Consider the following 15,234-nt stretch of genomic DNA (forward strand, 5'->3'; position numbering starts at 1 on the left):
CTGAATCCTCCATAGTTATACCACTGCTTCCATTAATAGTCATGACTGAAGAAGACACCCAACTGGACACTTCTACTCCTCAGAAGACCCTTGCTAAAAGCCTCCAGAACACCAAGATGAGTTTCTCACAAATGGAAGATAGGTGCAGCAGCCACACACCAGCCTGTTGTCAGCCCAGGATGAGTCACAAATGAAGCGATGTGCATAGCTGAATAACACCAGATCATGTGTGTAATTTGGGCTTTGAGAAGTCGTGGAGAATGGTTGCCAGCCACTTAACTCACTGAGTAGTGCAGCCATCATTTTTCTGCCAGACAAAAGCAAAATACTTGCATTCGCCTACTGAAGGACTTGTTTTGCCAGAGACCTGTGCCTAAATGGCAAAACAATATTGAATACTTTCTCTCTCACTGCATCTTTTATGATTGTTAGTTTAGGCATCAATTAGCAATAGCATGCAGCTGTGAGAATGTCTGAGCACCTAGGGCAAACCCAAGTGTTCAATATGTGTTAACTAGAGACACCAAAGTACTATTGAAGAGGGAACATTTCCTTCCTCAATCAGGGGATTACTTTTTAGAGCACAATTTTCAGAAACTACCTTAGAGACTGAAATTAATCACTGTTCATTTTTGGGTCATCATCCTTGCTGTTGATTACAAACCATTTAACTAAGTTAATTTCAACAGTTGCAAGGAAAAGTGCTGGCAATCTGGGTGTTTTGGAATCATGAGCTAGTTAGTTTATTGAAGAGTCACTGGAATAGGCTACCACATGGTTATGCTTAGGCTTAGGCTTGTCACTAGACTAGAATTTAACCTGTCAAAATCTCAGGTACAGTCAAGTAGGGTGATATAGTGGAGACTATATTGTTGTGACTGATTAGGGACTCTGCAGTTTTATTATGCACAGTCTTTTTACACTTACACTGTAGATGTGCATTTCTTAAACACTGCCCAATTATCAACTCTACAGAGCTGCATTATCTATTTTCCTCCACTAATTCACTCTCATACTTACAGATTAGTGAAGGTATTAAAAGCTTAAGTAAAAAAAACCCTTAAAAAAAAAAGAGTGAGAGAAATGGTTTGGGCCTCAATCCACACACAGGTGGATATCACAAATGGATCATCTAGCAAATAGCATAAGAAACTCATACCTGGGGCGATGAGATGTGCCCAGGAATTACATAACAAGTTCCCAGCTATTCAGTCTCAGAGTGAAGTATGTTTTAATTTGAATGACCCTGTCAGAAAATGAAACTAGTGGCATCACAACAGCCCAATTGTGGCTGGGGAGAGGAACTGGGTGAGGGAAGGGGAATGGATGTGCAACATGTAGGTAACATACATAAAATACTTTGAGTACTGGGTGCATCTCACAGTTACACTCACTCCATTTCTCACTAGAGGATAAGCCTAATCCCACCCCAGAATAGCATAGGAATGGTAAGCAACAAAAGGAGAAAGTTACCTACTCTTCTTACAGTGAAATGAACATTAACAGCAAGAGGGGTAATTCAGAAAGGAACCAATGAGGAAGCGCAGGACACAGCTGGAGCCTTTGGCTACAGTTTGGGTTATAAGTAACCAAAAAATGGCAGCTGTTCCTGCTGTCTAATGTAGAGTTTGGCTGTCACATACAGCTGAAGTTCACCTCCTCTGCTGATCTAGTGGACTGGACCTGAATATTACTAAAAAGCAACACTGAAATGTTCCAAAGGACTGAAAACATCTGTCTAAAAAATAAAGACCAGAAAACCCAACTGGAAGCAGTGAAGCATTATACCCGCTCTGCTCCAAGATACTGAGCCAGCAGAGGAAGCAGGCTGCCATCACTGATGCAGAGGCAAATACTGTCTTTTTCCAGCACCTGCAGAAAATAAGACAAGTTGTCAGCATTAGTCTTATTCCAGATTAAAAAGTTTTCAGATAGAATTTCTACACTTGCTTGTTTGTTGAAACTTAGCCAAAATTTAACACATTCCTCTAAGACGATAGGGATTTGGGGAGCTAAAAACCAAACCAAGAAATATCATCTGCAAGAGTTTTTTCCAAGCAGAAATTCAGAATATAAGATTTTAACAGAGGAGTACCAGAAGTGTTTATATCACCCCCAAAGTAGGTTGCAGAGAACTTACTACTCATCACACATGTACAAAACTCATGTTTTAGTTTCCTCTTGCAGTTACTAAAAGCCTGTCTGTGTCTCTTAGTGACTACTCTCAATAGCAGGGACTCTTTCATAAATAAATTACAGAACTAGAATGGTTTCACATTTATAAGTCTTGTGGATATCTGCAGTTCAAAATAATTTGATACTAGATATTTCATGACTAAGTCTGATTTAGTGTTTCTAGCTCAGACAAAATGCAGTGTGCATTGTGAACAAACCTAGCACATACTCCCTTCGGAAAGGAACATGAACCACCCAGTAGTAATCTATTGGAATGGAAAGATGCACATGGACACCCTGGTGGAGAGAGCAAGAGAGAGAAAGAGTTGATGTCACCATGAGTGGTGGAAGAACCGCACTCACTGTCATCAGAGCCTGGATGTACTGGTTTGTTCGATTCTGATCATTTAGCTCTCCAAAGCGTGGCCTGTTCCAAAGCAGATGAGCCTGACAGCTACAAAGAGGACTCCCAACATAAGCATCTTTTTTGTCCTCTTCATTTCTAAAATAGAATATGAAAAACCTTGTATGCAGTGTTGTTGTAGCTGTGTCAGTCCCAGAATATTAGAGACATGGTGGGTGAGCTAATACCTTTAACTGGTGAGAGAGACAAGCTTTCAAGCTTATAGCTCTGTGTAAGTTCGAAAGCTTGTCTCTCACACCAACAGAAGTTGGTCCAATAAAAGGTATTACCTCACCCACCTTGTTTCTCATGAAAAACATTGACTAGAGTATCAAATTATATGCTGTTCCAAATCAGTGAATATGTGTGTTCTAACCAATGAACATATGAAATACAGATTACAGATGGCAGTTTACTAGACATGCTTTCCTGAGGATTTTTAAATCTGTCTCTGTATTTTTGCATCCAATGTTATCAAGCTTTTAACTGGCCTTCATTTTTAAAAGAATGAGCAACCTACTGACTTCTATGGAAGAGACCAGGTGCTCAGAACTTGTGAAAAAAATCAGGCTGCTAGTTTAGGTGCCTAAATATGGAAAAAGAAGTCTAATTTTAGGCACCTGTTTTTAAAAATCTTGTCCCCTGTTGTCATTATAACTTAAATACTGAGTGAGTTCCTCTATCTTCACGATGAGGTTGATGGTCTTGCCAAATTGTGTGGGATTGACATTAGCTGTTTTCATGCTCTCTTCATGATTTACTTGACTTTCTAAACTTATTGTAAGAATTATAAATTATAAGGTCAGAAGGAACAACTGTGATCATCTAGTGTGACCTCCTATATGACAGAGGCCATAGGACTTCTCCGAATTCATTACTGTTTGAATGATTGAGCTACACAGGGTCCTGTTAGGAATTGAGAAGTGTCCAAGGACACTCTTGTTCCTGTTACAGAACACTGAAGACAGACATGCTAAGTACCAGAGACAAGGCAGGGTCCCTTAGAAACTCAAATTGTGCTCTAGCTACTGCGCATATTTTTTTACTCCAGTCCCACCAAGTGGCTTTCTGTTATTTGCTAGCATGTTTACCCTACACCATAATTTAAGTGATATTGCTATACATAAATAGGGAATCTATGATGGTGGTGAGGAACCTACAAATTCAACCCTTGACTTTGAGACCTGGCAAAGTAAGTAATGACTTTAGTTTCTTGCCTTCATCCTTCCCCAAAATACCCAAGCTTTTGGGTAGCAGCACAGACCCATAACTTCACATGATTAGTTTGAGCACCAGCTCCTCTCCCTCACATCTATAGTTACCTGGCCTTCTGGAGCTTATACCACACGGAATATTCATCACGGTATGCAGTCAGGTACACATTCTCACCCTGAAGAACTGGCTCCTCATTTGGAAGAAAATATACACACTGCATCCAATGATCTCTCCACTGGAAAGGTTTGAACAACAAAAACCCAGGTATTTGTTTGTAAGTAATTAAAAGTGATCTTCATTCAACAACAAATACTCCAGTTTGGTCCAAAGAGAAGTTATCCCAGTTCTAGTAAGCATTGGCAGGACTTTGCAATACCAGCCAGTAAATGAATGAGTGTGGCAAACACTGTTCTATTTCAATAGCACTGAGAAAGAGGTGGATGCTGTAAATGCAAATGCAGTAAGCAAATGCTTACACAGAAGATGTCTTATGCCAAATGGAATGGATGTCAGCCAATAAGCTTGCTGGATAGCTAACCATTATTCTTTAAGTAAAAAAAAAAACCAAAAAACAAAAAACCAACCCCAAAAGCCATAAAATAACACTTATAAAGTGCAAGAGAGAGCTACCCTTCTCCCACCCCCACGGCAACATACACTAGCCCAGTGGTTTTCAAACTTTTTTTCTGGCGACCCAGTTGAAGAAAAGTGTTGATGCCCGCGACCCAATGGAGCTGGGGATGAGGAGTTTGGGGCATGGGAGGGGCTCAGGGCTGGGGCAGAGGGTTTGGGTGCATGGGTGAGACCAGGAATGAGCAGTTCAGGGTGTGGGAGTACAGGGCTCTGGGCTGGGAGTACAGGCTCTGGGGTGGGGCTGGGGATGAGGGGCTTGGGGTGCAGGAAGGGGCTCTGGATTTGGGCAGGGGCTCAGGCAGGGGATTGGGGCATGGGCTTACCTCGGATGGCTAAGGCAGGCCTCCTGCCTGTCCTGGCACCGCGGACTGCGGTGCTCCAGAAGCGACCAGCAGCAGGTCCGGCTCCTAGGCAGAGGCGCGCAAGTGGCTCAGTGTGGCTCTCGCCCGCAGGCACCCCCTACCCCCAGCTCCCATTGGCCGGGAGTGTGGAGCTGGTGCTCAGGGCGGGGACAGCACGTGGAGCCCCATGGGCCCCAGCCTAGGAGCCGGACCTGACACTGGCCACTTCCGGGGTGCAGCACAGTGTCAAAACAGGTAGGAACTAGCCTGCCTTAGCCGGGCAGCATCGCCGACGGGACTTTTAATGGCCCACCGACTTTTAATGGCCCAGTCGGTGGTGCTGACCAGAACCGCTGCGACCCAGTGCCTGGGTCGCAACCCACAGTTTGAAAACCACTGCATTGTCCAGATAATGAAACCAATTGCACCACATTTTGTCATTTTGGAAATCTTCTGAAAAGGCTGTTTCAGACAACGTTTGGGTTTCAAAAATCCCTATGGAACATTGCCAGGCTTCTAAGATTGCTTTTTAACTTTCATTCCAGGTAGCTGTTTTCATTAGCCTTTTTCCCTCCATTATTGTCAGTTTGTCTATTGTCTTAATAGTAAATGTATTCCTAGAAAAGCAAGTCTGTGCTCCAATAGTGATTAATACAAATATAACTTCAACCCAATACTGGCGTATAAACTCACTACTATAACCTTAGCTAACATTATCCCTTAAAGATTTAGTACAAAGATTACGCTACAAACCCAAAACACAGGTGAATAATCCCCATCCTGGTTATAATACTATAACTAAGAAAATAAGTCATTTCAGAAAGCCTTATTTCATGGAAGCAAGAATCAAGTACCAAGAATTATAACTGAAAGGAGAGATGAATTTCTAATACTTTATATTACAAAAGTGAAGGTGGTCTTAAAATAGGTTGGTTTCTTGGTTAACATACATTTAATATGAATGTATTTAGAATCTTGCAATAAATGGAGTGCTAGTCAAGTTACTACACTTCAAGAGCCACCTGCTCAAGCACGTCACCACACCCATGTCATTGAAATAAAGAACATTACATGCCTTTATTTAAAATAATTAATTGGATGGTGGAAATTTACCAAGACCGTACCTGGACATCATTAGAGGTGGGTTGTACCCAGTATGGTGCCATAGTACATTTTATCATCCCAGAGGGGTCCATGTCAACATCCCACCAGGAGAGGATCACTTGTGCCATGCCGGATTTTATGGGCTCCAACTTCACTGTGTAATAGGTTGAGGAGCTGTTTACTTGCTTACTGAAATCCACACTGCACAGAGAAGCATCAATTGTACTCAAATATATTTTAAATGACATATATTCATTCAGATAGTTATGCAACCTTAAGAGTGTTTGTTTTGGGAAATGCAGCAAGTAGAAGAATAAATATGGGGAGAGGAGGGTTTAAGTAACATTATACAAATGGGACTGAGACAGTTTAAAAGCTGTAAAAATCGTTACACTGAAATCAAATCATACACTAAATTTCAGCAACAGAAAGAAAATAAAATGGCTTGTCAAAAATGTCACCTAAGTATTATTCAAATGTTCAATGTCAGCCCCCCCCAAACTTCGCTTGCCATCAGCTACTTCAGCTGAATAATCTGGGTTTTTTTGGAAGGCGTAACAAAGATTTTATTTAGTTTTACTACTACTAAGTCTGTCCCTCACCTGAACATAGTCACAACATCGCTGAGGACAGTGAAGTCACTCCGAGGCACCTGGTTTAGCTGGATATCATAGACCGAAGGAACACCAGGACAGTTCTCTATTTCTGAAGGGAAGACAATAATTTTCTCATCATCTTCTGCTTGGACGTGAACAGGAAATAGCTTGTTCCAGGACCACATTCTTTTGGATTCCACTAACTGGGCATATACTCTTGCCCTGTGCGGCACTGCCTCACATCCTTCCTAAGCATTTAAAAACAAAGAGTAAATGCATTCAACAAAGCTGAGTTACTAACATGCAAGGAAAATAAAATAACTTATTTTAAAATGTAGTCCAATGTAAGGGAAAAGGTGGACTAAGCACAGGATTGGTAGCCAGGATTTCTTAAACTCTCATTACTTCCTTCTTAAACCTTCCTTTTGGAGGCTTAGCCTTCAGTTTTCGGTCTGCTTCCCCACCTGTAAAACAGAACTAACGCACATCCCTACCTCATAGGAGTAGAGTTGCCAACCCTTCAGGATTGTCCGGGAGTCTCCAGGAATTAAAGATTATTATGTCATGTGATGAAATCTCCAGGAATTCGTCCAACCAAAGTTGGCAACCCTACACAGGGGTGCTGTGAGGCTTAATGAGCTAATTTTTGTAAAGTAAATACTAATGCTATTCTATGTCTAAAACAACAGACATTGTTGCCAAGCTTCAACTACATTCATGTCTTTATTCTCATACTGAAGGTATCAGATCTACCTTAACTTTTGAAGGCAAATAACCACTAAGCTATAATCATCAATATAAAACTTACAATTGCAATGAGTGCAGGGGAGAAAAATAATGACTCAAAATAAATGACAAATGTTTGTGACAAATTATTTACCTAGTTAGAAATTAATGCAGCCGACTGGTTCAGTAATATAACATACCAGGCCAAATTCAATCCTCATGCAACGCCACAGAAGACAAAGGAATTACACCAGGGATGAATTCAGCACACTATCTACAACCATTTTCTTACCTGTACAAGATATTTGTGGGCATGTTCATAGGATGGCAAAGCCCCTTCTCCTATCAGCTCTGTATCAAATAGTTCTGTTATCAGGATGTTTGCACGACACTGCATGTCTCCGTCTAAAAAAATAAGTTAATACAATGACAGCCTGTGTTATCTTAGAGACTGTATGGCCCTCCTACAAGGTGAAGCACTGAGAATATAAATCATGCAAAAGCTCATTTCTATAGTGATGTTCATCTATCCATTGGGATGCTTAAACATTAGAGTCAAGTAATTTCTCTTCGGGGGTCACACAATTCAAATGAAAAGTTCTGCTTTGTATTTCAGGTTTCCCGAACACATTCCAGATTAAATGCATTTTTTTTTTAAATTAAGCTAAATTTTAAAAAGTTACACAGAGTGTCTCCTGGCAGTTTTGAAATACTTTAGTTAACACTTGTTTTTTTTATTTGAGTTCTTCTCACCTGGCCCAACTGTGACTTCAGTGGAGTGCTTGTTGATTACCTTGATCTTGTCACTAAAGCCATTTTTCTCCACTATCTTCACTGCAGCAATAGCCATAGGCGTGAAGACCTTGAAATTATATCAAGAATGCAACATGTTTATAGGATTAACATCAGCATCTAATTACCACCACAAAATGAGTCTATTAACTAAACCTTGTTAAAGAAAATCCTTTATTTTAACCATACTTAGTCCTGTGAAAGTGTAGTACACTGTGGGAGTATTATTTTCTAAGGGTAAAATTCACCACCATGCACAGTAGCAGCATGAATCCTATGCACCATTTACACTTTCAAAACAGGGTAGAAGTGGAACATCAGAAGTTCACCTGCCTCTCTGTAGAGAAGTGAATTTCCCCTGTATGAAAAACCCACTGTATAAGTTAACACCCACTGTGGCAGTCACGCCAACTTTTCTAAGCTTTCAAAAGTGTGAGGAAGCTGTGTCGAGAAACTTTAAACAACAACATCTAAACTAAACTTCAGTTTACAAATGAGAAGTTCCTCACATGAGACCTCCCCAAGACCTAACTGAACTGGGAACCAAAATAAGACGGACACTGAAACAAAGATGTCGGTCTTGTTAAAATTTGCACCTAGCAACAGTGTTAACAGTGGCAAAATACACTGCTCTCCCTATCGACAGCTGCCATGGGAACATTTATTTTTTATTCCTGCCAGAATGTCAGCGTGAAGACAGGGATGGAAAAAACAGCAGCTGCAGCACATCACTGGGCTAAAAACGAATGTGCTTAATACACACAGATACTGTTTTAAAACAACAGTATCAATCTTTCTAACTAATTGCTATACTATAAAAGACTTTGTACTGGGAACTTTTAAATATCTGGTCTGGCTGTAGAACCCGATTGTTTAGGATTAGTCACCAGTTTTGGATCTGATCCATCATTTTCAGAGCAGGTTAATGTGCGCCTAGTTTGCGACATTAAACAAACTAAAAGGGCTGCTCCTGCTAAATTAGGTTAAGCAAATGCAAAACTTTTGGAGCTACTTAAAATTACTGAGCACTATTCCCAAATTGTGGTCTGCAGGCCACGAGTGATCTGTGGAGAGCTGGCTGGTTACATGGTGTTTCCAGCTGCTAACTTGCATCAAGAGACATTAAATATGCATTAAATAGGTTAAGAACATAAGAGCAGCCATACTGGGTCAGACCAAAGGTCCACCTAGCCCAGTATCCTATCTTCCGACAGTGGCTAATGCCAGGTGCCCCAGAGGGAATGAACAGAACAGGTAATTATCAAGTGATCCATCCCTATCGCCCGTTCCCAGCTTCTGGCAAACAGAGGCTAGGGACACCATCCCTGCCTATCCTGGCTAACAGCCACTGATGGAACTATTCTCCGTGAACTTATCTAGTTCTTTTTTGAACCCTGTTATAGTCTTGACCTTCACAACATCCTCTGACAAAGAGTTCCACAGACTGGCTATGCATTGTGTGAAAAAATATTTCCTTTTGTTTGTTTTAAAACTTCTGCCTATTAATTTCATTTAGTGACCCCTAGTTCATGTGTTATGAGGAGTAAATAACACTTCCTAATTGACTTTCTCCACACCAGTGATGATTTTATAGTCCTCAAGCATATCCCCCCCCTTAGTCATCTCTTTTCCAAGCTGAAAAGTCCGTCTTATTAATCTCTCCTCATACGGAAGCCGTTCCATACCTCTAATAATTTTTGTTGCCCTTTTCTGAATCTTTTCCAATTCCAATATATCTTTTTTGAGATGGGGCGACCACATCTGCATGCAGTATTCACGATGTGTGCGTACCCTGGATTTATATAGAGGCAATATGATATTTTCTGTCTTATTATCTATTCCCTTTTTAATGATTTCCAACATTCTGTTCACTTTTTTTGACTGCCGCTGCACATTGAGTGGATGTTTTCAGAGAACTATCCACAATGACTCCAAGATCTCTTTCTTGAATGGTAACAGCTAATTTATACCCCATCATTTTATATGTATAGTTGGGATTATGTTTTCCAATGTGAATTACTTTGCATTTATCAACACCGAATTTCATCTACCATTTTGTTGTCCAGTCCCCCAGTTTTGAGAGATCCTTTTGTAGCTCTTTGCAGTCTGCCTGGGACTTAACTATCTTGAGTAGTTTTGTGTCATCTGCAAATTTTTACACCTCACTGTTTAACCCTTTTTCCAGATCATTTATGACTACGTTGCATAAGACTGGGCCCAGTACAGACCCCTGGGGGACACCACTATTTACCTCTCTCCATTCTGAAAACTGACCATTTATTCCTACCCTTTGTTTCCTATCTTTTAACCAGTTACTGATCCATGAGAGGACTTTCCTTCTTATCCCATGACAGCTTACTTTGCTTAAGAGACTTTGGTGAGGGACCTTGTCAAAGGCTTTCTGAAAATCTAAGTACACTATATCCACTGGATCCCCCTTGTCCACATGTTTGTTGACCCCCTCAAAGAATTCCATAGGTTGGTGAGGCATGATTTCCCTTTACAAAAACCATGTTGACTCTTCCCCAACAAATTATATTCATCTATGTGTCTGACAATTCTGTTCTTTACTATAGTTTCAATCAATTTTCCCAGTACTGAAGTCAGGCTTGCCGGCCTGTAATTGCCGGGATCACCTCTGGAGCCCTTTTTTAAAATTGGCGTCACATTAGCTATGCGCCAGTCATTTGATACAGAAGCTGATTTAAATGATAGGTTACAGACTACAGTTAGTAGTTCTTCAATTTCACATTTGAGTTCCTTCAGAACTCTTGGATGAATACCATCTGGTCCTGGTGACTTATTACTGTTTAGTTTATCAATTTGTTCCAAAACCTCCTCTAATGACACCTCAATCTGGGACAACTCAGATTTGTCACCTAAAAATAATGGCTCAGCTTTGAGAATCTCCCTCACATCCTCAGCTGTGAAGACTGATGCAAAGAATTCATTTAGTTTCTCCACAATGGCCTTATCGCCCTTGAGTGCTCCTTTAGCATCTTGATCGTCCAGTGGTCCCACTGGTTGTTTAGCCGGCTTCCTGCTCCTGATGTACTTAAAAAATTTTTTGATATTACTTTTTGAGTCTTTGGCTAGCTGTTCTTCAAAGTATTTTTTGGCCTTCCTAATTATATTTTTACACTTCACTTGCCAGAGTTTATGTTCCTTTTTATTTTCCTAACTAGGATTTAACTTCCACTTTTTAAAGGATGCCTTTTTCGTCTCTCAAGGCTTCTTTTACTTTGTTGTTTAGCCACGGTGGCTTTTTTTGATTCTCTTACTATGTTTTTTAATTTGGGGGTATACATTTAAGTTGAGCCTCTATTATAGTGTCTTTAAAAAGTTTCCATGCAACTTGCAGGGATTTCACTTTTGGCACTGTACCTTTTAACTTCTGTTTAACTAACTTCCTCATTTTTATGTAGTATAACTGAACTCAAAAAAGAATTAGGTAAGTTTATGGTCCATCAATGGTTATTAGCCAAGGTGGTCAGGAACACAACCCCGTGCTCTGGATGTCCCTAAACCTCTGACTGCCAGAAGCTGGGACTGTACGACCGGGGATGGATCACTGGATAATTGCCCTGTTCTGTTCATTCCCTCTGAAACATCTGGCACTGGCCACTGTTGGAAGACTGGATACTAGGGTAGATGGACCACTGGTCTGACCCAGTGTGGCCATTCTTATGTTCTATGCAATCACAAATAGATGGGGAAAAGGTACATATAGCAGTCTCTCTATTAAGATGTGGTGCACAAAATGAAAAAACTTGAGAACTCCTGGTCCAAGAGAAAATGAAACTTAAGAAAAGCCACAATGTGGTTTGAGAGTACTAGCATTTTTCTGAACAACATTCATTAAATCCTCCATGCCACGTATCAGTCACAAGGAATACAGAAAATACAGTACAAGAAACCTAATTTCCAACTATTCTAACTAAGATTTTTCTGTCAAGTTTAGAAAAAATTGTCCATCTAGAGAAAATTAAAACTAATTTCTATACATTCTCTTTCCATATGGTCTACTTCCTCCACCCACACCCCTATAGGTTATATTATAAAAGCTACCTTCAGACAACATGACACACAATGGCTAATGCACCCACACTACTCATTTTGTAGAAGGAACTACTGGACTGCGGCTCTAAAAGCCATATTATGCATTCACTCCTACCTACATACTGGGCCACTTCCATCTCTTGAACAGCAGGTATATGTACTGTCAATGAGGAATTGCTCACCTCAATGGCATAGCAGAAGTCTGCACCTGCTGTAACTGCCATCATGGACAGGAGTCCGGTGCCAGTCCCAATGTCTAGAACAATTGCTTTCTCACTCCTTTCTTTCACTCTGCTCACTGCAGCACGGATGCCCTGGTAATACTTCAGATTCTGTAAGAGAGACAGACCAAGATCAGCCACCCCAATGGAATTCTCTTATACCGTCAACTCTTGAGCAGAGGTCCTGCAGTCTCACTCCTTGGGAGTTTGTAGATACACCTCTACCCCGATATAACGTGACCCAATATAACACGAATTCGGATATAATGCGGTAAAGCAGTGCTCCAGGGGGGCGGGGCTGCACACTCCGGTGGATCAAAGCAAGTTCGATATAACGCGGTTTCACCTATAACGCGGTAAGATTTTTTGGCTCCCAAGGACAGCGTTATATCGAGGTAGAGGTGCATCTGCTTTTGCCTTCGTGGGGGAACAGTTAAACACCTAGGATCTAAACTGAATAAAGCACCTCAAAATGCAAGCAGGCAAAATTACTGACAAGACTATAATGATTTATAAGCATAGCGCTAAACTTTGAGCAAAAAGGTTCCTGGAAACCTGTTTGGAAAAGATAAGAATATGATGATTTTAGGGCATGTTGTTCTCCATAACTTTTCTACTCAAAAAATAAAGGATATGTTAATGAATATTTTAGGATGATCCAGGTATACTGAGTTATGATATTAAATATGAAGAAAATTGCTGACAATAAGGGTTATGTTTTATTAGTTTAATGTTGAGTTCTATTGATGTTATGTTAACAATTTATAACAACATAGAATGGAGAATGAAAAACAAATTATGAAAGTTTGGGTAAATGTATAATTGAGTATGTTTAATGATAAATAAGGTTGACTGGAGGAAAGCTAATGAATACGTGACATGGAAAGGTATACAAAAGCATTCACAAGGGCCCAAGTTGGAGAGTACTGGTGCAGAAACTGAGGCAACTATCATGAAGTGTAGAAGAGCTTCCTGGTACTCCGGTATTTGGAAACTTGGGCTCCTTCCTGTTCTGTCATATATATGTATGATGAGAAATGCTAACTCATAATGATTCTGCCTGAAAATAAATAAAGGTGAAAACTGGTTGAGCCCAAATTGATAGACTCATGCCTCACTTTCCCACATTACACTTCAAAATATAATAAAGATCAGTAGAAAGAAGTGTTCATCTGAACAACATCTGTTCCATTTACAATTGATCTACAATTAAAATAAGTTATCTGGAACTACACTGCTGCCAACTAAACCAAACAAATGAAAGCTTCCTTTGGTGATTACTACCAAATATTTTCCTTTTTTTGACAGAGAAATTTACAGTGCCAGCCACAAACTGTCCCTGACAACACCGGTGCTATATATTCCTGTTGTAGCTCATTCATTTGGGTTAGTGCACTACAATACTGTGTAGATGTGCTGGGCAGATTTAGCAACTGGCACTGCATTTTACCCAACATTAAAATATTAGAGCCTTGACAAATATTCAATACTAAAAAGGAAAGATCAGGTTTGCTCTTCGGGGACAGAAATGGGAAGGAGCTTAGGGTTAGTGGCCCATTCAGGGTGCAATATAAAACCCCATTCTAGTCCATATGATAGTAAGACTAGGGAATATGTACAAAATGCTTTCAAGTGGTGTAGCATAAGCTAGCTCTTAGCTAACAGCTCCAGTGATTTACAAAGCAGCCATTCTGTGATTTTACCACAAAGCCTGCAAAACAGATAAAATTCAAACTCTGTCATGCATTTCATTTTGTATAAATGTTAGTCGTATAACTAACTACGACAACTGGCTGCATATTCTTTGCTTCTTTATAATATCAGCTGGTATAAAGGCAAGTTTCTTTGTCATTTATTTTTAATGCAATATAACATGAGTGATAATTACATGGAAGACAAATTTGAAAGCTCTTTCTTCCTTGGCAGATGGAAGTGTTTTGGATGGGTTTATTTTCTGTACTAAGGGATGAATTTCCATTCCCAAGGTGAAAATTGAGGCAACAGATACAGACTGAAACTAACTTTCCTGCCTAACAGACAGAAGAACCTGAACCATGAGAACTTACTTAATTAGCAAAAACTAGATAATTCAGGGTGTTTTTAGTAGCCCCGTGCCCTATTCAGTACTCCTTATGTAGGCAAAACTCCAGCTGAAGTTATGGAGTTTTGCCCCAAGTTTAGAGGGATGATTATGTCTCTTGACTGTTTGAGTTGATGCGGAATGGCCATTTTCCTTCTTTTTGGAGTCTTACATTTCACAGAAAATGTGTACGCTGACGTTCGGACAGCTCCGTTGCAGGATTTTTCATTTCGATGACATCCCACAGATGTATCTTGCACCTACTATTTTACAAGAGGGAACCTGACCACTGTCTAGACTGTGGCAATCTCAGTATGACATTTGGTCTATATGTACTATTTTGGTATGGAAACGTGATAGTAATATTTACCATCATTAACAACATACATAACAAAAATAAAAAAAACACCCTATGCAAGGAAGGTTGAAACACCAAGATATACATTTAAGCAGAAATAAGCTCTTCCTACTCAAGACCTCTAATCCTCAGTACATATTGAAAACTATAAATATTGTTTAGTCAGGTTCCTGACTTGCGCCCCATTCCTCCAAAGACTTATGCTCATAAGATTAATACCACTAAAGTCAATGGGCCTACTCATGCTTAAAGTCTTTCCAGGATCAGGGCCTCAATGTTTTCACTCTGTTAGTTCACATCCATCTGTATCAGGAAAAATGGTTTTGATGCTGATAAATAAACAAAGCTTCAGCTGAATTAGGCAAACTTATTAATAGTTCTATAGTAGTTTGTGTAGGAGTATCAGCTGAGACATTCTGCTGAAGATATTATTAAGCAGGCTGGGTACATTTTAAGCAAGAAACATAAACTACTCAGATAATTTTATACTTTAGATTTTTGTAGAACGGAATTTTAACAGAAAGATGAAAA

At 40.0% G+C, this 15,234-nt stretch overlaps 1 protein-coding gene across 1 annotated transcript in view; it reads right to left on the reverse strand.

Moving 5' to 3' along the window:
* Positions 1 to 15,234, reverse strand: part of PRMT7 (protein arginine methyltransferase 7) — a 45,899-nt gene that overhangs the window by 16,631 nt on the left and 14,034 nt on the right. The window contains exons 5-12 of the mRNA XM_065416576.1: positions 12,227 to 12,376; positions 7,947 to 8,055; positions 7,486 to 7,598; positions 6,474 to 6,715; positions 5,892 to 6,072; positions 3,901 to 4,028; positions 2,539 to 2,677; positions 1,789 to 1,872 (exon numbers count right to left, since the gene is read on the reverse strand). Coding sequence (XP_065272648.1) covers positions 1,789 to 1,872; positions 2,539 to 2,677; positions 3,901 to 4,028; positions 5,892 to 6,072; positions 6,474 to 6,715; positions 7,486 to 7,598; positions 7,947 to 8,055; positions 12,227 to 12,376 — 1,146 coding nt within the window. The remainder of the gene's footprint in view (positions 1 to 1,788; positions 1,873 to 2,538; positions 2,678 to 3,900; positions 4,029 to 5,891; positions 6,073 to 6,473; positions 6,716 to 7,485; positions 7,599 to 7,946; positions 8,056 to 12,226; positions 12,377 to 15,234) is intronic.

Source organism: Emys orbicularis, chromosome 14 (assembly GCF_028017835.1).
Source record: "Emys orbicularis isolate rEmyOrb1 chromosome 14, rEmyOrb1.hap1, whole genome shotgun sequence".
Classification (NCBI taxonomy): domain Eukaryota; kingdom Metazoa; phylum Chordata; order Testudines; family Emydidae; genus Emys; species Emys orbicularis.